This window comes from Trachemys scripta, chromosome 12 (assembly GCF_013100865.1).
Source record: "Trachemys scripta elegans isolate TJP31775 chromosome 12, CAS_Tse_1.0, whole genome shotgun sequence".
Classification (NCBI taxonomy): Eukaryota; Metazoa; Chordata; order Testudines; family Emydidae; genus Trachemys; species Trachemys scripta.
In genome coordinates this window covers 33,932,891-33,957,350 of record NC_048309.1, presented here as the reverse complement: position 1 = coordinate 33,957,350, position 24,460 = coordinate 33,932,891, and the positions used below count along the sequence as shown (strand labels likewise).

Genomic DNA, 24,460 nt, shown 5'->3' with positions numbered 1-24,460 from the left:
TCTCTACCTACACATGGAACAGGTGGCTTTCTCCTCCATGTGGGATCAGCTTCACCAGCCAGCATTTTGGTGGAAGAAAGGGTCAGAGACAATTCACTGCCTACTCGCTTTTCCCCCCATCTGTATATGTGAATTTCAATGGGAGTTGGGTGCCTACATCCATGAGGTTCCTTCGAAATCCTAGGCAGAGAAACCCCTGAGCATGGATTACTGATGCTCTGGGCACCAAGAATTCCCTTTGCCATCAGATGCATATATAGATGCTTAGCACCTCTGAAATTCAGACTATACATGTCTCAGAATAGGCACTTGGAAACAAAGGGACACTAAATTAAAAGCCACAATCAAAAATTGGAACCTAAGGATCACATTTTTAAAGGCATTTTTAAAGTGGGATCCCCTAAAGCACCTAGACACCTAAAACTCATTGATTTCAATAGCAAGCAGATGCTTATGAAAATCCTATTAGGTACCTAAACCCCTTTAACAATCTGCCCAAGTGACTTGCTCAAGCTCAAACAAGAAGTGTGTGGTAGAACCAAAACGTGTTCTCAGTTTTCCTGAGCTAAATTTGCAAAAGCAAAGACAATTTTTTGTTACATCAAATTTTGGGTGCCCAAATTCTGCCTCTTTAAAGAGACTTGATTTTCGATGGTGGGTGTTCAGCAGTTACTGAAAATCAGGGCCCTTCTATGTCACCTCAAGTGGGGCATTCAACATTTTGGGTCTCCAAAAAACCTAGTTATTTTTGGAAACCTAGGCCTTATTTCTTAAATCCACTTATTTTATCATCAAACCATTTTCTCCCCATCGCTCCAATAGGATCCTTACAATATTGTGAAAAAATTAGAGGTGGATTAAAAATGAAAAATAAATCACTTTTAACAATCCAAATTATTTTCATTTTGAATGATTCCAAATTGAATTAAAAATAAAACAGAACATTAACTGTTTATTCAAAACATTTTTTCAAAAAAATTAATTTACAGCTAATGCTGTTTTCTAAATGTAAATGTGGTAAGGTTTATTCTATTTTTATTAAAATTTGATATAAAATAACATGGTACATTTCACAACAAAGAAAAAGAAACATCGGTAAGGTCCATAAATATTTTGTTGAAAATATTTCAACCAGTTCTAGAAATAACGTCAGCTTTCTACTCGACAGTCACGAGGCATCAGTGGAATATTGTGTTCAGTTTTGGATGCCACATTTTAAGAAAGATGTAGATAAATTGGAGAGAGTTCAGAGGAAAGCAACAAAAATGATCAAAAGTTTAGGAGGAAAGGGTAAAAAAACTGAGCATATGTAGTCATGAAAAGAGAAGATGGTAACAGTCTTCAAATATGTTAAGGGTTGTAACAAAGAAAATGATGATCCATTGCTCTCCATGTCCACTAAAGTTAGGAGAAGACTAAATGGGCTTGACCTGTAGCAAAGGAGATTGAGGTTAGATATTAGGAAAAACTGATGAAAACTGGTGATCTAGCCCCAGAATCCATAGGGCCATGATTTACTGCACTGACTCTCAGGTTCACAAAATGTAAACATCATTTAAATGAGTTTTTGTGTCATTTCCATTAATAAACCCCAGAGGAGGCTAAGAGACCAAATCCCATTGGTCGTTAAAGAATGTTCATATAGTTATGTAGAATCCAACCACCAATCCTTTGGAGTCGGCTTCTTTCCAAGGTAGGTGAAGAATATATTTCACTCAGAGGACCAACATGAGAATTATTATTTCTTTTATACTTTTTATTCTCTTATGCTACTTGGTCACAACTCTTCTCTGGCCTATACTAACTCCTTGGGCTTCAGTAAAGTAATGAGATGTAACTTGGGCACATCTGTGTATTTCTCTTCATGCCACTGAAAATCACTCCAACATATAAGACATATTGCATCGGAACCCCAGACAGGGCGATTCAGACAGTCTTACTCAAGTACAGTAGAAATTGCAGTAGTCCCCAAGATTTCAAGTAGAATACTTATGGAGGGGAGGGATAGCTCAGTGGTTTGAGCATTGGCCTGCTAAACCCAAGGTTTTGAGTTCAATCCTTGAGGGGGCCCTTTAGGGATCTGGGGGAAAAATCTGTTTGGGGATTGGTCCTGCTTTGAGCAGGGGGTTGGACTAGATGACCTCCTGAGGTCCCTTCCAACCCTGATATTCTATCTATGATTTGGAGTGAGTTTCTATTCACTGTAAGGAATGGTAAGGAATTGGAGATAGAATTCAGAATACAGCTCCGTACTGTTCAGATAAGAAATAAAGGCTAGTGAATCAGATTTTTAAAGGTATTTAGGTACCTGTAAAGGTATTTAGTAGAATTTTCAAAAGCACCTGGGTACCAAAAATCATTAATTTCAGCACCAAAACAGTTTTGAAAATTCCACTAGGTATCTAAATGTATTTAAGAATCTTGTCTAAAGTAATTCCCCAAAGCCAGATTCTGGTATCAGTTGTTGTGTGGTATCAATATGGAGTAACTCAGTAGAAGTTAATGGAGTTTTGAGGATGAATGAGAGCACAACTAAGGGCAGACACTGATTCTAAATTGCTGGAGATTTAGGTGAAGTCATTCTCTGAAGTGGGAACAGCAGACAGAGTGTCCTGGGGAATCTGGTCTTCAGCTCCCAGGATGAATTTGAAAGGCTCACACTGAGGGGGCAAAAAACACACACGCACACACACACACACACACACACTTTACCTGTAAACTGATAAAATGTTATCTGAAGTCATTAGGTTGGATTCAGATTTCAGTGAGAATGAGAAAAATCAAGAGTGTGAACTCAGATGGTCAGACTTTTTGGTAGTCTCTATAAATACTAGATCATTTGAAAAGATTTTCCATATATTCCAAGCTGGCAAATAAGTAATAGAGACGTAATTCTCCTCTCGCACATCCTGGTGTAAATCAGGAGAAACACCACTTCAGGTAATGGGGCTCGTACTCCACTCCTTCAAACTGGTGGAAATCAGGGATAACTCCACTGGAGTGACTGAAGTCACAAGAGTTTAAAACTGCTATAAATGAGGGGATAGTAAGGTTGACTATTTTCAATTAAATAAATAGTTATTTTGGCACAAAAGAAAATAAATATCGATTTCCCATTTGATTATTTTTTCTTTTTAGCTATAATTTTATTTATTTTTAATTATTTTTATTATTATCGTTATATGGTTACCTTGAGAAACAATGCTACTTGGGCATAAATATAGTGACAACCGATTCTTCAGGTAATAACATCTATTAGACTGAAAAATACATTGTGAACGAAACGGCATGTATGCCATTGGCAATTAGATTTAAGTTAGAATGAAGATAGCGTATGAAGAAATAGAGTTTGATCCAAAGCTTAATGACAGCAAAGGACTTTGTATTAGGCAACAGAGGTAAAAGAAGAATTCTACACAGGGGATGATCTTTTAATAGCTATTTCCATAACAGCTATAAATACTGGATCATCTGAAAACCTTTTTCATATCTATCTATCTATCTATCTATCCTAGGAAGAACAGTTTACTATATATCAGTCTGTAGAGCCATCCGTATATTAATTATTCAATTAATCTGTCTTTCAATATAAAATAATCTACAATATCTCTCTGGATAGATAGATAGATAGATAATACAGAAAGAGACACAGAGAGGACATGATAGCTGGTGTAATATTTTGTTAAGCTCATGATTTTTTTACGATTTTTGTTATTACTGTTACTGATTCATTTCACTCTTCCTTATTTTATAGCTGGATGGGATGGCTTAGAACTATTAGCTCCAGGTCCTTAACACCTGGAACTACTAGCTCAAATGTCAGTAGGGTGGATGGAGATCAATAAAGTTCTGAGGTAACATAAATCCATGTCCATGACATTTACTCTGTGTGTGTGTGTGTGTGTGTGTGTGTGTGGTGCATGGTCTTCAGTCTAACATGTAAGAGAATCGAGTTACAATACTTCTTCATGGGCATTAAACAATGCAGGGCAATATTTGCAAATGGGCTAGTAGGCATTTAGCCCGATATCTCTCACAAAAAGTTCCCAATCACTGCACAGATGTGCACTGTACTGTGAGTTTCAGAAAGATGTCACTTATTATCCCAACTGTCCTTTGTACAGTCCTGTTTTGTGTCTGACCCCATTCCCTTGGAACTTAATGGGAGTTCAGCCATTCACTTCTATTTTATCAAGACAGTAGTTTGTGAAACCCAGCTGACCACAGCACAATAACACCATGGAGGAGCCTGCCAAGCCCAGCTGCCCCCATCACTGCCTGGTCAGTAGCTCTGGGCCCTGGATTTAGGGTGACCAGACAGCAAATGTGAAAAATCGGGACAAGGGGTGGGGGGTAATAGGAGCCTATATAAGAAAAGACCCAAAAATCAGGACTGTCCCTATAAAATCGGGACATCTGGTCACCCTACCTGGGTTAGAGCAATTTGGGTGTAGATGTAAGGGGAGGGGGGCTTGAACTTGATTTTGAAACCTGGGGTTACACTGCAGTGTAGACATACCCTGTGACAAACATCATTACATGATTGGTAAAATGTCCTCAAAATGTTCTTATGCAGAAGAGAGGCTTCTGATTTCACGCCACACCACTCTTCTCCAAATTGGATAATTTTGCTGAACATTCCCATCACATTGCATCTGCCACAGAAGATCCAATGATTGTTCTTCCCTATACTTCATACCCAAAATATCAATAAAAGGAGCACTATACAGCTGACACCCACAATAGGCAACATGAAAGAGGATATGCTATGAGGAGATAAAGAAAATTATGGATTCTCCCAGACAGCCAACCCTTACAGATTAGAGCTTGTGAAATAGCATAAGATATGATTCACAAAAGTATTAATCTTTACTTAATAGAGTAAAAATGTGAATAATGTTCAGTGGCCATATACAGAGTTTCAGATCTTGTGTTTGGGGAGAGAGAGAGATGAATATAGATTAGTACTTAACTCCTGAGCAACAGAGAAACAAATAGTGATATATATAGATGATGTTGATTAGATAGATCTATTCAGATACATGTCTCTCTGTCTTTGTTCTAGATAGAAAAATAAGATTATCAGAGAAAAGGAGATTTTGATATATTACTATTGATATCTATCTATCTATCTACAGTCAATTAGCAATTATATCCCCACATAATTAGGTACATGATGGACAAAAATGATCATACAAACTCTTCACCAAGACCTCTTTATAAAATTTTCTTCCAGGTGAAACACATTGAAGAAACATCATGAGAATAATGAATCACACTACTGTCACAGAATTCATCCTTGTGGGGTTTTCCAATCATCCAAACCTGCAGGTTCCATTGTTCCTCATCTTCCTTGGGATTTATACCATAACCCTGACAGGAAATGTGCTCATTATCCTAGTCACATCATTTGACCCTGCTCTCAATAGCCCCATGTACTTCTTCCTCCGGAACTTGGCCTCATTAGAGATCTGCTTCAATTTGGTCATCGTCCCGAAGATGCTGGTCAATCTCTTGGTGGAAAATAAAGCCATCTCCTTTGCCGGATGTGCAGCTCAGATGTATTTCTTCTTCTTCTTTGGGGCAGCTGAGTGCTGCCTTTTGGCCGCCATGGCCTACGACCGCTATGTGGCCATATGCAACCCGCTGCACTACCCGGATATTATCACTCGAAGGGCTTGTTTCCAGTTGGCTGGTGCCTCATGGTTCTCTGGATTTCCGGTGGCCACTGTGCAGACGACATGGATATTCAGTCTGCCATTCTGTGGGCCAAATCAAGTCAACCACTTCTTCTGTGACAGCCCCCCTGTGCTGGAGCTGTCCTGTGCCAACACCTCTCTCTTCGAAATCGAGGCCCTCACAGCGACTGTGCTTTTCATCATGTTCCCATTCCTGCTGATTCTGGTCTCCTATGTGCGGATCATCACCACCATCGTGAGGATGCCCTCAGAAGAGGGTAGACACAAAGCCTTTTCCACCTGCTCCTCTCACCTGGTGGTAGTGACTCTCTTCTACGGCACGGCCAGCTCGACCTACTTCCGACCCAAATCCAGCTACTCCCCAGACACCAAGAAGCTCATCTCTCTCTCCTACACGGTGATCACCCCCATGTTAAACCCCATCATCTACAGCCTGAGGAACAAAGAGGTGAAAAGCGCCTTGAGGAGAACATTGGGCAGGAAACTCTTTTCAGAGAAAATGTAATTTCTTCAGGCCTAGAACTCCATTCTGTTCATGGGGCTGGTTCTCCTCTTATTTACCCAAGTGTAAATCAGCAGTAACTGCCGTGGAGTCAACGGGCCGAATCCCTTCTCTGTCATACTGGTAAAAATCAGAACTGGCACCTCCCAAAATAAATTCATCTTTTCTGAAACTAGTGTAGGGGAGAAGAGAATCAGCTTTTGATTCAGAGGGGTGATTATTACCTGAAATTCTGATGGGCTTGAATGAATCCTGCAAACTGTACGTGGTTTAAGTTCATTAAAATGCCAAGAATATTATTTTGTTCTATTCCTTTTTATGTGTGCTTATTTTGTTTGCTTAGACTCTTCTCTTAAGAGCTTCTCTTCACCAGCAAATTTTACCAGAGCGGAGTACTAGGTCTGCTGTAATTAAGTCTGAGAAGACTTATCTGTTTAATCATTATTCTAAGTACTATAAATCTGTGTGTTCACTTGCATTGATTTTGAGTTGGGTTTGTCTCATGATGATTAAGGTTATTTTTACCTGTAACTCTGATGTATTTTAATGAATCCTGCAGACTGTACCTGGTTTACGTTCAGTAAAATACTGAGAGTATAATTTTGTTCTGTTCATTTTTGTTTTGACTCTCTTCTTGTTTCTTCACTAGAATCTTCTTTTTTTTTTGGAGTAAAAAAATGAAGATATAAAATTTCAGATAATAATCAACAAATTAAAATATTTGGAAATGCTGCTAAGGTACCTCATGGGAATATTTAACAGAAACAAATATCTGATAGAATGGTCAGCTGCTTCTATAGGCAGTTATTCCAATCATAGAAGGGGTCTGACCCAAAGCTCAAGGGGGTCATTTAATTGACTTCTTTGGACTTTGGAATAGGCCAAGGAAGAAAAATCCCTATTAGTGACACCAAATCAATATAGTGCTTGTTTCTTCTGAGGTCTTGACCATTCAGAACTGCCATAGGATTCAAGGGGCATGAGGTGATTTGGGACTGTCACTCTTGGATCCCGAACAAATTAGTGATAATTAAAGTCAACATAAAGATTCTAGTCCTGATACTACTTTATTCCGCTGTCGCTCTATTAACTTTAGTAAAGCAATGTTTTGTTCAGATGGGTATGAGTGAGAAAAAAGTCATGGCTCATATGGGGAGTAATTAAAATGAAGGAAATTTATCCTAAATTACCTTAATTTTTCAAGTAAAACTATTAGAAAGGGAAATTCACTACCACATTCACTACCACTATCAGAAACACAGATTTTAAACTCAGATAAGCCGATTCTTCTTCTTCTTCTTCTTCCTCCTACCTGGACCTTATGATATCTTTATCGCAGCCTTATAATAGCATTTCCAACTATTTGAATCCCTATATGCAACCCCCAGAGCAAGTGACTACTCCAACTCCTCTTTCCCCAGCATTTAAAATACAACTAGCAAATATGTAGCATTTAAGAGCATTTGAACAAGGACATTTCTCAAGACATAGCTTTCCTGCTCTGCCAGTGGAAACCCTGGTAATTCATGATAGCCAGCTTGAGAGGCTGTTAGGACTTTATTTCAGAATATTTTTTTAATTGCACATATACATGGTTATATAAAAGTTCTATAAATAGGATTGCATCCCTCGCCCTGTACTTATTGTATGTCACTTATCTTCTGAGATTGTAATCTGTGTGGGGAATGGTTTGTACAGCATGTAGCACAAAGAACCTGGTCTCTGGGCACCATAGTAATATTCATGAATTAATATTAAACATCAGATCATTTCTCCTTCCTATTATTTTACTGCTGTTTAGATTTTCTTTCTTTCACAAAAGTATGTGAAGTGATTTAAGTAAACTGAATGTCATGCAGTTGGCATGAAGTGTCAAACAGTGTAGTGTACTTAGACCTAACCCTGCATTTGTATCATTATGAAAAGCATTCCAATGTCCTTATATTTCATAACTCAGGATTTCAACTGGTATCATCATGACAACTGCACAACCAGATATAGGAAAGTAATTCCCACTTCCTTTGTATATCAGTGTATATCACACAACTGTTCTTTTTCCAGCTGGCCTGAAAAGAATCTGAGTGACTGGAACTCTTCCAATGGAAATTAAATATGTAAATGTGATTTTAATCAATACAACTCACCTCACATTAAAATGGGAATGATATTTATTTATCTAGTATTTATTTGTAAATATATTACATATCTAGTTTTGTACTGGTGCACCTACTTATAGGGGTTTGTGGATGAAGATAGATAGATAGATAGATAGATAGATAGATTTGTTGCCTGACCAGAAAGTGTCCGGGAGACTTTCTTCAATAAATTCCATCAATTATAAGTAATGCAGAGAGCCCTGCTTGCTAACGACCCTTATTCTCTCTTATGAAATAGTTCAGTAAAAGTGAGTAGCCCCATAATTTCTTCTTGCACCACATATTGAACCTCACCAAGTTCTGTGAAGTTAAAGAGCATGTCCCTTCCATCAAGAGAAGCTGGTCCAATAAAAGACCATGGATATCAATGGAGCTGTAGCTTATTTACACAAACTGGGGTCTGGGCCACGGGTATCAATGCAGCTATTGCTGATTTACATCATCTGGGGGTCTGCCCTATAGATATCAATGGAAAGTAGACCTACGTGGAGCAAATTTAGATGCTAACTTCCACCCAACAATTATAGAAAACAACATGGGAAAATTGATCTTACATTCATTTGGTGTGGTACAAGGAATATTAGGCAATAATGGGGAACTGGGCTTCCAAGCTCTTAGAGTAGCTTTGTAAATTGGAGCTTCCATTGGTAAGAAAGCTCAATGCTTTTCTGAACCCCATCAACAATCCAACAGAATGTAGAACAGTTTCTTTGTTCACTGACTCATTAAAGAGTTTGTGCCTGAAAGGCAGAGGGAATACATTAATTGCTGGCCATTGACAGGGCCTCAGGCATCGGTACATCTTGGGACCCCTATTCTTTGCCTGTGGCACATAATAGTCTAACCTCTTGGTGGCTGTAATACATTGGTCTAATTTGAGTTGTTGGGTTTACAGTGTGGTTTCTGGGTGGTGCTGGAGGACTAGCACCAGTGCCATCCTAGCAGCGCTAGCACATCAGACTAGATGATCTGGTTGTCCCTTCTAGCCTTATACTCTATGACTCTGACATTATGTAACTGAAGTAGTCCTTTTCCTTCAGGGCTGAAAATTATTCAACACGGCAGTAGGACTGAAGCTAGCACGTATTCAAACAAACCAGAATAAACAAGAAAAAAAAAGACAGATTCTCTGTTTCTTTATTTAACATGTGAGAGAGAAAGTAAGTAAGAAAGGTAAAGAACACTGCAAAAATATTGGGTTAGATATCTTGGAGGTTATTTCATGAGCAGTGAGTAATTTGATGAGCAATGAGCAATTTTTGCTGCAACAAATTTTGGGTGCCCAAATACTAGAATTTTAAAGAGGCTTGTTTTTCAAAGGGTATGTGGGGCCAGAGGGGACGGGGGTAATGAAAATCAGGGGCTTTCAATGGCACCTCAAGTGGGACATTCAAACTTTCGGGCCTCCAAAAGTTAGTTATTTTTTGAAACATAGGCTTATTTTCTAAAATCCACTTATTTCATCACCAACCAATCTTCTTCACTCTCACTCCAATAGATCCTGATAATACTGTAAAATAAAGAGAGGTGAATGAAAAATGAATTATTCAAAATGGAATTAAAAATAAAAGAAAACACAGACAGATTTTGTTCATCAACTTTCTTTCAAAACATTTTTTAAAATAAATTTACAAGGTAATGCTAGTATTGTAAAGGTAATAAGTTTTGGTAAGATATAAAACATTTTCTGGGGTGCTGCACTTTAAGAAATATGTGGACAAATTGGAGATACTCCAGAGGAAAGCAAGAAAAATGAACAAAGGCTTAGAAAACATGACCTCTTTGCCAGAGGATGTTGTGAAGGCCAAGACTATAACAGGGTTGAAAAAAAGGACTAGATAATTTCATGGGCAGGGATGGTGTCCCTAGGCTCTGTTTGCCAGAAGCTGGGAATGGGCAGCAGGGGATGGATCACTTGAGGATTACCTGTTCTGCTCGTTCCCTCTGGCACTGACCACTGTTGAAAGACAGGAAACTGGACTACATGGACCTTTGTTAGGGCCCAATATGTTGATTCTTATGTTCTTATGTTTTATGACCTAGGAGGAGAGAGGGAAAAAAATTGGTCATGTTTACTCATGATTAAAGAAGACTGATGGAGTCCTGTAACAGTAATCAAATATATTAAGGGTTGTAATGAAAAAAAAAATCAATTGTTATCCATGTCACCTGAAGATAGGAGAAGTAAAGGGCTTAATCTACAGCAAAGGAGATTTAGGCCTAGTCTTCACTTACCGGCTGGTCCGGCGGCACGCCATCGATGTTTTGGGATCGATCCCGGCAGTGCTCACAGTCGGCGCCGGTACTCCAGCTCGCCGAGAGGAGTACGCGGCGTTGACGGGGGGAGACTTCCGGCCGCGTCTGGACCACGGTAAGTCCGGACTAAGGTACTTCGAATTCAGCTACGTTATTAACGTAGCTGAATTTGCGTACCTTAGTCCGAAGTCCGGACTAAGTGGGGACCAGCCCTTAGATTAGCTATTGGGAAAAACTGATAAAAACTGATGATCTAGCCCCAGAATCCTTAGGAACAAGATTCACTTCATGGACTCTTGGGATCCCAAAAGGTAAACATTGTTTTAATGAGTTTGTGTGTCATTTCCACTAATTAACCCCAAAGGTGGCTAGGAGCCAAGTCCCACTGGTCATTAAAGTAAGTTCATATACTCATGTAGAATCCATCCATGAATCCTTTGGAGTTAGCTTCTCTTGGAGGTAAGTGAAGAACTTACTGAGCTCAGATGACCAATATGAGAATTGATATTTCTCTTACACTTATTCTCTTATGCTTCTTGGTCACAACTCTCCTCTGACCTATACTAGTAACTCCTTGGGTTTCAGTGGACTTATTCCTGATTAACACCACTGTACATGAGAGGTGTCTTGGGCCCTTCTTCTGTATATTTCTCTTAATGATACGGAAAATCACTTAGACATATAAGACAGAAACCCAGAGAGAGCATGATTCAGATAGTCTTCAAGTACATTAGAAATTGCAAGTAGTCCCCCATGATTTCAAGGAGAGTAAAAATGGAGTAGGTTTCTATTCAGTCTGAGTAATGATGAGGAACCAGAGACAGAATTCAGAATACAGCCATGTGCTGTTCAGTCAGTAGAAAAAGGCTATAGAATTGGATGTTTAAAGGATTTAGACACCTGTAAAGGCATTTATTGGAACTTTCACAATGATCTCAGTGCCTAAAAATCAATAATTTCAACATATGTTAGGCACCTAGATGGTTTTGAAAATCTCACTAGGCACTTAAATATATTTAAGTACCTGGTCCAAAGTAACTCCCCAAGGCCAGATTCTGGTATCAGTTGCTGTGTGGTATTAATACGCAGTAACTCAGTAGAAGTCAATGGAGTTTTGAGGATTGATGTGAGCACAACTAGGGGCAGACACTGATTCTAAATTGACGGAGATTTAGGTGAAGTCACTCTCTGAAGTGGGAACAGCAGACAGAGTGTCCTGGGGTTTCCAGTCTTTAGGCCCAGAATGAATTTGAAAGGCTCACACTGAGGGGGCAAAAACAACTACCCCCCCCCCCCCGATATTTTACATGTAAACTGATCAAATGTTATCTGAAGTCACTAGATTGGATTCAGATTTCAGTGAGAATGAGAAAAATCAGGAGTGTGGACTCACATGGTCAGTCTTTTCGGTATTGTCTCTATAAATACTGGATCATTTGAAAACCTTTTTTATAAACTACAGGCTGGCAAAAAAGTGCTAGAGAGGTAATTCCATTCTCACTCACCCTGGTGTAAATCATGACGAACTCCACTTCAGGTAATGGGGCTCCTTCTCCTCTCCTTCACACTGGTAGAAATCAGGGATAATTCCAGTGGAGTGAGTGAAGTCACAACAGTCTAAAATTGGCATAAATAAGAGAGAAGGGTAAGGTTGACTATTTTCAAAGAAAACTAAAGTTTATTTAAGTGACTTTGACAAAAAGAAAATAATTCTTAATTTGCCAAGTGATTAATTGAATGGGCATAATTTTTTTATCTATAATTTTATTTACTACCTTTTCTTTTTATTATTATTTTTCCATTGTAATGATTACAAACAATATTACTTAGTGATAAATATCCTGATAACCGACTCTCCAGGTAATAGTGTCAATTTGACTGTAATATACGTTGTGAATGAAGTGGCATATGAACCATTGGAAATTAATTTTTAATAAGAATGAAGATAGCGTATGAACAAATAGGGTTTGATCCAAAGCCTATTGTCATCAAAGGACTTTCTATTTGGCCAACAGAGGCAAAAGAATAATTCTACACGGGGAATGATCTTTTAATAGGTATTTCAATTCCAAATTCCTGAGGCAGGATCAAAATCAAGGCCCATCTTTTCGACCTTTGTGACACATAAACCAAGGACTTCATTTTGCTTTTCCAAGTACGTTTCTCAAAGCATAAGAACTTCTACTAATGTAATACAATGTCATGTCCTCTCTCTCTCTGTCTCTCTTTATTTATCTAGCTATGTTAGGTAGAATATTGTTCTATGTATGCCTGTAGATTCACCCACTTATTAATTTATCACTAATCTATCTTTCAATTAGGATTGTCAAGCGATTAAAAAAAATAATCGTGATCGATCGTGCAATTTAAACAAAATTATCATGATTAATCGTACTGTTAAACAACAATAGAATACCATTTACTTAAATATTTTTGGATGTAATCTACATTTTCTAATATACTGATTTCAAGTACAATACAGAATACAAAATGTACAGTGCTCACTTTATATTTATTTTATTACAAATATTTGTGCTGTAAAAAGCAAAAGAAATAATAATTTTCAATTCACCTCATTCAAGTACTGTAGTGCAATCTCTTTATCATGGAAGTTTAAATTACAAATGTTGAATTATGTACAAAAAATAACTGTATTCAAAAATAAAACAATGTAAAACTTTACAGCCTACAAGTCCATTCAGTCCTACTTCTTGTTCAGGCAATCGTTCTGAAGAACAAGTTTGTTTACATTTGCAGGAGATAATGCTGCCAGCTTCTTATTTACAAAGTCACCTAAAAATGAGAACAGGCATTCTCAAGACACAGTGGTAGCTGGCATCACAAGATATTTATATGACAGATGCGCTAAAGATTCATATGTTACTTCATGCTTCAACCACCATTCCAGAGGCCATGCATTCAGGCTGATTACAGGTTCTGCTCAATAACGAGCCAAAGCAGTGTGGACCAATATTATTCATTTTCATCATCTGAGTCAGATGCCACCAACAGAAGGTTGATATTCTTTTTTGGTGGTTCAGGTCTTGTAGTTTCTGCATCAGAGTGTTGTTCTTTTAAGACTTCTGAAAGCACGCTCTATACCTTGTCCCTCCCAGATTTTGGAAGGTGCTTCAGATTCTTAAACCTTGGGTCAAGTGCTGTAGCTATCTTTAGAAATCTCATATTTGTACCTTTTTTGTGTTTTGTCAAATCTGCAGTGGAAGTGTTCTTCAAACAAACAACATGTGCTGGGTCATCATCTGAGACTTCTGTAACATGAAATATATGGCAGAATGCGGGTTCAACAGAGCAGGAGACATACAATTCTCACCCAAGGAGTTCAGTCACAAATTTAATTCATGCATTATTTTTTTAACTAGCATCATCAGCATCTCCTCTGGAACAATGGTCAAAGCATGAAGGGACATACGAATGTTTAGCATATCAGGCACGTAAATACCTTGCAATGGCAGCTACAAAAGTGCCATACAAACACCTGTTCTCACTTTCGGGTGACACTGTAAATAAAAAGCAGGTAGCATTATCTCCTGTAAATGTAAAGAAATTTGTTTGTCTTAGCAATTGACTGAACAAGAAGTAGGACTGGGTGGACTTGTAGGCTCCAAAGTTTTACTTTGGTTTGTTTTTCAGTGCAATTATTTTACAAAAAAGTCACCATTTGTAAGTTTCACTTTAATGATAGAGATTCTACTACAGTACGTGTATGAAGTGAACTGAAATATACTTTTTCTTTTTCCATTTTTACAGTGCAAATATTTATAATCAAAATAATAATATAAAGTGAGCAGTGTACACTTTGTATGCTGTGTTGCAATTGAAATTGTACAAAACATCCAAAATATTTAATAAATTTCAATTGGTATTCTATTGTTTAACAGTGCGATTAAAACTGTGATTAATCACGACTATTTTTTTTAAATGAGATTACTTTTTTGTGTGAGTTAACTGTGATTAATCAACAGCCCTACTTTCAATATAATACATCTATAATATCTCTCTCGGCAGATAGATGGATAGATAAATTACAATGATGGTATAATATTTTGTTAAACTTGGGAAGAATATTATCTTTTTATTTATTATTACTGTTACTGATTCATTTCCTTCTTCCTTATTGTATAGCTGGGTGGGGATTGCTTAGAACTATCAGATCCAAACGCAAAAAACTAGGAAATACTGGATTAAAAGCCACCCCTATGTGCAGAACGAATAGCAAATATGGCAGGCGACCAGCTTGGCTTAACAGTGAAATCTTCGGTGAGCTTAAACGCATAAAGGAAGCCTACAAGAAGTGTAAATTTGGACAGATGACTAGGGAGGAGTATAAAAATATTGCTAGAGCATGCAGAGGTGTTATCAGGAAAGCCAAGGCACAATTGGAGTTGCATCTAGCAAGGGATGTGAAGGGTAACAAGAAGGGTTTCTACAGATATGTTAGCAACAAGAAGAAGGTCAAGGAAAGTGTGGGACCTTTACTGAATGGGGGAGGCAACGTAGTGACAGATGATGTGGAAAAAGCTGAAGTACTCAATCTTTTTTTGCCTTGGTCTTCACAGACAAGGTCAGCTCCCAGAGTGCTGCACTGGGTAACACAGTATGGGGAGGAGGTGAGCAGCCCTCAGTGGTGAAAGAACAGATTAAGGAGTATTTAGAAAAGCTGAACATGCTCAAGTCCAAGGGTCCAGATCTAATTCATCCAAGGGTGCTAAGGGAGTTGCCTGATGTGATTGCAAAGCCATTGGCCATTATCTTTGAAAATTCATGGTGATCAGGGGAGGCCCTGGATGATTGGAAAAAGGCAAATATAGTGCCCATCTTTTAGAAAAATGGAAGAAAGAGAACCCGGGGAACTAGAAATGGGCCAGCCTCACTTCAGTCCCCAGCAAAATCATGGAGCAAGTCCTCAAGGAATCCATTTTGAGGAGAGGAAGGTGATCAGGAACAGTCAATACACCCCTGATTACACCCCTGCATGCTCTAGCAATATTTTTATACTCCTCCCTAGTCATCTGTCCAGATACACTAGAGGGTAGGGATCGGATACAGAGGGACCTAGACAAATTAGAGGATTGGGCCAAAAAAAACCTGATGAGGTTCAACAAGGACAAGTGCAGAGTCCTGCACTTAGGATGGAAGAATCCCATGCACTGCTACAGACTAGGGACCGAATGGCTAGGTAGCAGTTCTGCAGAAAAGGACCTAGGAGTCACAGTGGATGAGAAGCTGGATGTGAGTCAACAGTGTGCTCTTGTTGACAAGAAGGCTAACGGCATTTTGGGCTGTATAAGTAGGGACATTGCCAGCAGATAGAGGAACGTGATCGTTCCCCTTTATTCAACATTGGTGAGGCCTCATCTGGAATACTGTGTCCAGTTTTGGTCCCCACACTACAAGAAGGATGTGGAAAAATTGGAAAGAGTCCAGCGGAGGGCAACAAAAATGATTAGGGGTCTGGAGCACATGACTTTAAGGAGAGGCTGAGGGAACTGGGATTGTTTAGTCTCCAGAAGAGAAGAATGAGGGGGGATTTGATAGCAGCCTTCAACTACCTGAAGGGGGGTTCCAAAGAGGATGGAGCTCGGCTGTTCTCAGTGGTGGCAGATGACAGAACAAGGAGCAATGGTCTCAAGTTGCAGTGGGGGAGGTCCAGGTTGGATATCAGGAAAAACTATTTCACTAGGAGGGTGGTGAAACACTGGAATGCGTTACCTAGGGAGGTGGTGGAGTCTCCTTCTTGGAGGTTTTTAAGGCCCGGCTTGACAAAGCCCTGGCTGGGATGATTTAGCTGGGAATTGGTCCTGCTTTGAGCAGGGAGTTGGACTAGATGACCTCTTGAGGTCCCTTCCAACTCTGATATTCTATGATTCTATTCTATGATTCTATGAATAATGGATTCACCAAGGGCAAGTCATGCCTGACCAACCTGATTGCCTTCTATGATGAGATAAATGGCTCTGTGGATATGAGGAAAGTGGTGGTTGTGATATATCATGACTTTAGCAAAGCTTTTGATACGTTCTCCCAGAGTATTCTTGCCAGCAAGTTAAAGAAGTATGGATTGGATGAACGGACTATAAGGTGGATAGAAAGCTGGCTAGATTGTCAGGCTCAACAGGTAGTGTTCAACAGCTTGACGTCTAGTTGGCAGACGGTATCAAGTGGAGCACCCCAGGAGTCGGTCCTGGCACCGGCTTGGTTCAACATCTTTATTAATTATCTGGATGATGGGATTTATTGCACCCTCAGCGAGTTCACAGATGACACTAAGCTGGAGGGAGAGGTAGATACGCTGGAGGGTAGATAGGGTCCAGAGTGACCTAGACAAATTGGACGATTGGGCCAAAAGAAATTTGATGAGGTTCAACACGGACAAGTGCAGAGTCCTGCACTTAGGAAGGAAGAATCCTATGTACAGCTACAGACTAGGGACCGAGTGACTAGGTAGCAGTTCTGCAGAAAAGGACCTGGGGATTACAGTGGATGAGAAGCTGGATATGAGTCAGCAGTGTGCCCTTGTTACCAAGAAGGCCAATGGCATATTGGGATGTATTAGTAGGAGCATTGCCAGCAGATTGAGGGAAGTGATTATTCCGCTCTATTCGGCACTGGTGGGGCCACACCTAGAGTATTGTGTCCAGTTTTGGTACTCCCCCACTACAGAAGGGAAGTGGACAAATTGGAGAGAATCCAGTGGAGGGCAACTAAAATTATTAGGGGGCTGGAGCATATGACTTATGAGGGGAGGCTGAGGGAACTGGGGTTATTTAGTCTGCAGAAGAGGAGAGTGAGATAGCAGCCTTCAACTACCTGAAAGGGGGTTTCAAAGAGGATGGAGTTAGGCTGTTTTCAGTGGTGGCAGATGACAGAAGAAGGAGCAATGGTCTCAATTTGCAGTTGGGGAGGTCTAGCTTGGATATTAGGAAACACTATTTCACTAGGAAGGTGGTGAAGCACTGGAATGGGTTACCTCGGGAGGTGGTGGAAGCTCCATCCTTAGAGGTTTTTAAGGCCTGTCTTGAAAAAGCTCTGGTTGGGATAATTTAGTTGGTATTGGTCCTGCTTTGAGCAGGGGGTTGGACTAGATGACCTCCTGGGGTCTCTTCCAACCCTAATAGTCTATTATTCTATGAAAAGCCAGTAGGGTGGATAGAGAAAAATAGATTCCTGAGGTAACATAAATCCACGTCCATGCAGTTTACTCTCTTTCTGAGGTGCATAGTCTTAATCTGTCACATAAAAGAGTGGGGCTACAGTACTTCTTCATGGGCATTAAAGAATGCAGAGCAATATTTGTAAATGGGCTAGTAGGTGTTTACCATGATATGTCTCACAAAAATTCCCAAAACACTGCACAGTTGTGCACTGTTCTGTGTGAGATTCTGACAGATGTCACCTTCTATCCCAAATATCCTCTTCTGGTTGATCACATGTACAGTCCATTTTGTGTCTGACCCTGTTCCTGTGGAAGTCAATGGGAGTTCAGACATTGACTTCAATTTGTGGTAGTTTGTGAAGCCCAGCTGACCACGGCACAATAGAACCATGGAGGAGCCTGCCGAGCCCAGCTGCCCCGGCACTGCCTGGTCAATAGCAATTAGATCCAGAGGCAGGAGACTGGCTATACTGTGCTTGGGAGACGATGTGCATGGGACAGAGCTCTAGCCTGCTGATCAGAATTTTCTCTGGCTCCAGTATGAGTGCCCAGAACTGCTCTTTTCCTCCTTTTCACAGCCACACAGAACAAGCCAGAATCCAGTTTTGTCTCACCCAAAGGTTGACTGCTCAGACCCTCAACTGACATAATGACATCAATAGTGAGGTACCCATTTTCACAAGCTGAGGACCTGGCCCATGGCTCCCATATTTACACTGGCATGCAGGGAACAGTGTCATAACATCCGCAGGGCTATTTACATGAGTAAGGACTACAAAGCTGAAGGGAGGATTTGCAGAATAAGGCACCTAGAGAGTTTTTAAAGAATTAGATGCCCAGTTCCCTTTGTGATATGTACCTCACGCTCTTGGGCTCTTTGAAAAGCCCAATCTCAGGGCTAGTCTACACTAGGAATGCTGCAGCGATGCAGCTCCACCAATGCAGCTGCACTGCTGTAGCGCATCTGGTGAAGATGCTCTACACCAACGTGAGTGAGTTTTCCCATTGGCATAATAACTGCACCTCTGCAAGAGGCGGTAGCTAAGTTGGCTGGAGAAGCTTTCCCACCAACATAGCACTGTCCACACCTGCACTTAAGTCAGTGTAATTACATCGTTTGGGAATGGTGGCTTATCCGCACTCCTGAGCGATGTAAGATATACTAATATAAGTGGTAGTGCATACAAGCCCCCAGTCTGTAACAGCCGTGGTCATATTAGGTGTAGTTTGGCCCTCAAAATCTAACCAATATCAATAGGAACTTAGGGTTCCAAGTAGCTAATGGATTAAGCCCTAAATAAGGATGCAGGTCTACCTGTGTTTGTTCTAGATAGAGAAATAAGATTATTAGAGAGAGAGATTCAAATAGTAATATAAAGATATAGATCTAACTATCTATCTATCTATGATCAATTAGAAATATATATTCCCAAATAAATGTGTAGTTGATGGATAAAAATGATCACACACACTCTTTGACAAAAACTACAAGGTGTCTGGGGTCACCTTAAAGACTAACAGATTTATTTGAGCATAAGCTTTCGTGGGTAAAAAAACACACTTCAAAAATCCACAAAAGCTTATGCCCAAATAAATCTGTTAGTCTTTAAGGTGCCACCAGACTCCTTATTGTTTTTGTGGATACAGACTAACACGGCTACCCCCTGATACTTGACTCTTTGACAAGACTGCTTTATAAAACTCTCTTCCAGATGAAACACACTGAGGAAATATAATGAGCATGTGGAATCACACGACTGTCACAGAATTCATCCTTGTGGGGTTTTCCAATCACCCCAACTTGCAGGTTCCGTTGTTCCTGATCTTCCTTGGTGTTTATACCATAACCCTGACAGGAAACATGCTCATTATCCTGGTGACATCAATTGACCCCTCTCTCCATAGCCCCATATACTTCTTCCTCCGGAACTTGGCCACCTTAGAGATCGGCTTCACTTTGGTCATCGTCCCGAAGATGCTTGTCAATCTCTTGGTGGAAAATAAAATCATTTCCTTTGCCGGCTGTGCATCTCAGCTCTATTTCTTTTCCTTCTTTGGGACAGCTGAGTGCTGCCTTTTGACCGCTATGGCCTATGATCGCTATGTGGCCATATGCAACCCGCTTCGCTACCCAGACATCATGAATAGAAGGGCTTCTTTCCAGTTGGCTGGACTCTCATGGTTCTCTGGATTTCCAGTGGCCACTGTGCAAATGACGTGGATATTCAGTCTGCCATTCTGTGGGCCAAATCAAGTCAACCACTTCTTCTGTGATGCCCCTCCCATACTGGAGCTGGCCTGTTCCAACACCTATCTCTTTGAAATCGAGGCCCTCATAGCTACTGTGCTTTTCATCATGGTCCCATTCCTGCTGATCCTGGTCTCCTACATGCGGATCATCACCACCATCGTGAGGATGCCCTCAGAAGAGGGCAGACACAAAGCCTTCTCCACCTGCTCCTCCCACCTGGTGGTAGTGACTCTCTTCTATGGCACAGCCAGCTCGACCTACTTCCGACCCAAATCCAACTACTCCCCAGACACCAAGAAGCTCATCTCTCTCTCCTACACAGTGATCACTCCCATGTTAAACCCCATAATCTACAGCCTGAGGAACAAAGAGGTGAAAAGCGCCTTGAGGAGAACATTGGGGAGGAAACTCTTTTCAGAGAAAATGTAATTTCTTCAGGCCTAGAACTCCATTCTGTTCATGGGGCTGGTTCTCCTCTTATTTACCCAAGTAACTGCCTTGGAGTCAACGGGCCGAATCCCTTCTCTGTCATACTGGTAAAAATCAGAACTGGCACCTCCCAAAATAAATTCATCTTTTCTGAAACTAGTGTAGGGGAGAAGAGAATCAGCTTTTGATTCAGGAGGGGTGATTGTTACCTGAAATTCTGATGGGCTTGAATGAATCCTGTAAACTGTACGTGGTTTAAGTTCATTAAAATGCCAAGAATATTATTTTGTTCTATTCCTTTTTATGTGTGCTTATTTTGTTTGCTTAGACTCTTCTCTTAAGAGCTTCTCTTCACCAGCAAATTTTACCAGAGCGGAGTACTAGGTCTGCTGTAATTAAGTCTGAGAAGACTTATCTGTTTAATCATTATTCTAAGTACTATAAATCTGTGTTCACTTACATTGATTTTGAGTTAGGTTTGTCTCATGATGATTAAGGTTATTTTTACCTGTAACTCTGATGTATTTTAATGAATCCTGCAGACTGTACCTGGTTTATGTTCAGTAAAATACTGAGAGTATAATTTTGTTCTGTTCATTTTTGTTTTGACTCTCTTCTTCTTGTTTCTTCACTAGAATGTTCTCTTTTTGGAGTAAAAAATTGAAGATATGAAATGTCAGCTAATAATCAACAAATTAAAATATTTGGAAATGCTGCCAAGACGCCTCATGGGAATATTTAACAGAAACAAATATCTGATAGCATGGACAGCTGCTTCTATAGGCAGTTATTCCAATCATAGAAGGGGTCTGACCCAAAGCTCAAGGGGGTCATTTAATTAACTTCTTTGGGGTTTGGAATAAGCCAAGGAAGAAAAATCCCTATTAGTGACACCAAATCAATGTAGTGCTTGTTTCTTCTGAGGTGTTGACCATTCAGAACTGCCATAGGATTCAAGGGGCATGAGGTGATTTGGGACTGTCACTCTTGGATCCCAAACAATTAGTGATGATTAAAGTTAACATAAAGATTCTAGTCCTGATACTACTTTATACCACTGTCACTCCATTAACTTTAATAAAGCAATGCTTCGTTCACATGGGTATGACTGAGAAAAAAGTCATGGCTTATATGGGGAGTAATTAAAATTTATCCTAAATTACCTTTTTTTCCCCGGTAAAACTGTAACAAAGGGAAATTCACTTCCACATAGAAACACAGATTTTAAACTCAGATAAGCCGATTCTCATTTCTTCTTCTTCTTCTTCTTCCCTCCTGGACCTTATGATATCTTTACCTTAAATCATCATTTCCAACCCTTTGCATCCCTATATGCAACCCCCACAGCAAGTGACTACTCCAACTCCCCCCCCTCAGCATTTAAAATACAACTGGAAAAATGTAGCATTTAAGAGCATTTGAACCCCTTTCTCAAGAAATAGCTTTTCTGCTGTGCCATTGGAAACCCCGGTAATTCATGATAGCCAGCTTGAGAGGCTGTTAGGACTTTATTTCAGAATATTTTTTTAATTGCACATATACATGGTTATATAAAAGTTCTATAAATAGGATTGCATCCCTCTCCCTGTACTTATTGTATGTCACCTATCTTCTGAGATTGTAACCTGTGTGGGGAATGGTTTGTACAGCATGTAGCACAAAGAACCTGGTCTCTGGGCACCATAGTAATATTCATGAATTAATATTAAATGTCAGATCATTTCTCCTTCCTATTATTTCACTGCGGTTTAGATTTTCTCTTTCTTTCTTTCTTTCTTTCTTTCTTTCTTTCTTTCTTTCTTTCTTTCACAAAAATATGTGAAGTGATTTAAGTAAACTGAATGTCATGCAGTTGGCATGAAGTGTCAAACAGTGTAGTGCACTTAGACCTAACCCTGTATTTGTATCATTATGAAAAGCATTCCAATGTCCTTATATTTCATAACTCAGGATTTCAGCTGGTATCATCAAGACAGACATGGGAAAGTAATTCCAACTTCCTTTGGACATCAGTGTGTATCACCTAACTCTTCTTTTTCTGGGTGGACTGAAGAGAATCTGAGTGATTGGAACTCTTCCAATGGAGATTAAACTCTCCCAAGAGAGATTAAAGCTGGAAATGTAATTTTAATCAATACCAATCACCTTACATTAAAATGGGAATGATATTTATTTATCTAGTATTTATTTGTAATTATATTACATATCTAAGTTTGTACTGGTGCACCTACCTACAGGGGTTTGTGGATAGATAGATAGATAGATAGATAGATAGATAGATTTGTAGCCTGTCCAGAAAGTGTCCGGGTGACTTTCTTCAATAAATGCCATCAATTAGAAATAATGCAGTGAGCCCTGCTTGGTAACAATGCTTATTCTCTCTGATGACATAGACTCATAAACTTTAAGGTCAGAATGAACCAATATGATCATCTAGTCTGACCTCCTGCACAATGCAGGCCGCAGAATCTCATCCACGCACTCCCGCAACAAACCCCTTTCCTATGTCTGAACCATTGAAGTCCTCTAATCATTGTTTAAAGACTTCAAGGTGCAGAGAATCCTCCAGCAAGTGACCTGTGCCCCATGCTGCAGAGGAAAGCAAAAAAAAAAAAAAAAAAAACAACCCAGGGCCTCTGCTAATCTGTCCTGGATGAAAATTCCTTCCCGACCCCAAATATGGCAATCAGCTAAACCCTGATCATGTGGACAAGACTCACCATCAGACACCCAGGAGAGAATTCTCTGTAGTAACTCAGATACCACCCCATCTAACATCCCATCACAGGCCATTGGGCATATTTTCTGCTAATAGTCAAAGATCTATTAATTGCCAAAATTAGGCTATCCCATCATACCATCCCCTCCATAAACTTATCAAGCTTAGTCTTGAAGCCAGATATGTCTTTTGCCCCCATTGCTCCCCTTGGAAGGCTTTTCCAGAACTTCACTCCTCTGATGCTTAGAAACCTTTGTCTAATTTCAAGTTTAAACTTCCTGATGGCCAGTTTATATCCATTTGTTCTTGTGTCCACATTGGTACTGAGTTTAAATAATTCCTCTCCCTCCCTCGTATTTATCCCTCTGATATATTTATAGAGAGCAATTATATCTCCCCTCAGCCTTCTTTTGGTTAGGCTAAACAAGCCGAGCTCTTTGAGTCTCCTTTCATAAGATAGGTTTTCCATTCCTCAGATCATCCTAGTAGCCCTTCTCTGTACCTGTTCCAGTTTGAATTCATCCTTCTTAAACATGGGAGACCAGAACTGCACACAGTATAGTTCAGTAAAAGTGAGTAATGAACAATTTTTGCTGCATCAAGTTTTGGGTGCCCAATTTCTGGCATTTTGAAGAGGCTTGTTTTTCAGAGGGTATGCAGGTGCTTAGCCCTTACTGAAAATCAGGGACTTTCTGTGGCACCTCAAGTGAGACATTCAATCTTTGGGGGCTCCAAAAACTAGTTATTTTTGGAAACATAGGCCTATCTTACCAAATCCATTTATTTAATCACCAAACCATTATTCCCTCTCACTCCAATAGGAGATAAAGAGAGGTGGATGAAAAATGAAAAATAAAACACTTTTTACAATCCAAGTTATTTTCATTTTGAATTATTCAAAATGGAATTAAAAATAAAATAAACCAAAAACAGATTTTCTTCATTAAGTTTTTTTTTCAAAACTTTTCTTTAAAATTAATTTACAAGGTAATGCTATTATTGTGAAGGTAATAAGGTAAGGATTTGGTAAGATACATTTTTGGGGGTGCTACACTTTAAGAAATACGTGGACAAATTGGATATACTCCAGAGGAAAGCAACAAAAATGAACAAAGGTTTAGAAAACCTCACCTCTTTGCCAGAGGATATTGTGAAGGCCAAGACTATAACAGGGTTGAAAAAAAGGACTAGATAATTTCATGGGCAGGGATGGTGTCCCTAGGCTCTGTTTGCCAGAAGCTGGGAATGGGCAATAGGGGATGGATCACTTGAGG

At 39.7% G+C, this 24,460-nt stretch overlaps 2 protein-coding genes across 2 annotated transcripts; both read left to right on the top strand.

The window, feature by feature from the left end:
* The first annotated feature begins 5,259 nt into the window (after positions 1-5,259).
* LOC117886211 (olfactory receptor 10A4-like) lies at positions 5,260-6,204 on the top strand. The gene has a single exon (XM_034787872.1). The coding sequence runs from the start codon at positions 5,260-5,262 to the stop codon at positions 6,202-6,204; it is 945 nt and encodes a 314-aa protein (XP_034643763.1).
* A 13,294-nt stretch (positions 6,205-19,498) lies between these two features.
* LOC117886212 (olfactory receptor 10A4-like) lies at positions 19,499-20,467 on the top strand. The gene has a single exon (XM_034787873.1). It carries the CDS (start codon positions 19,523-19,525, stop codon positions 20,465-20,467), a length of 945 nt encoding a protein of 314 aa, XP_034643764.1. The 5' UTR covers positions 19,499-19,522.
* The last annotated feature ends 3,993 nt before the right edge of the window (positions 20,468-24,460 follow it).

Excerpts from the sequence above, each read along its gene's own strand:
- LOC117886212 (XM_034787873.1), top strand. The coding sequence starts at position 19,523 with ATGAGCATGTGGAATCACACGACTGTCACAGAATTCATCCTTGTGGGG.
- LOC117886211 (XM_034787872.1), top strand. The coding sequence starts at position 5,260 with ATGAGAATAATGAATCACACTACTGTCACAGAATTCATCCTTGTGGGG.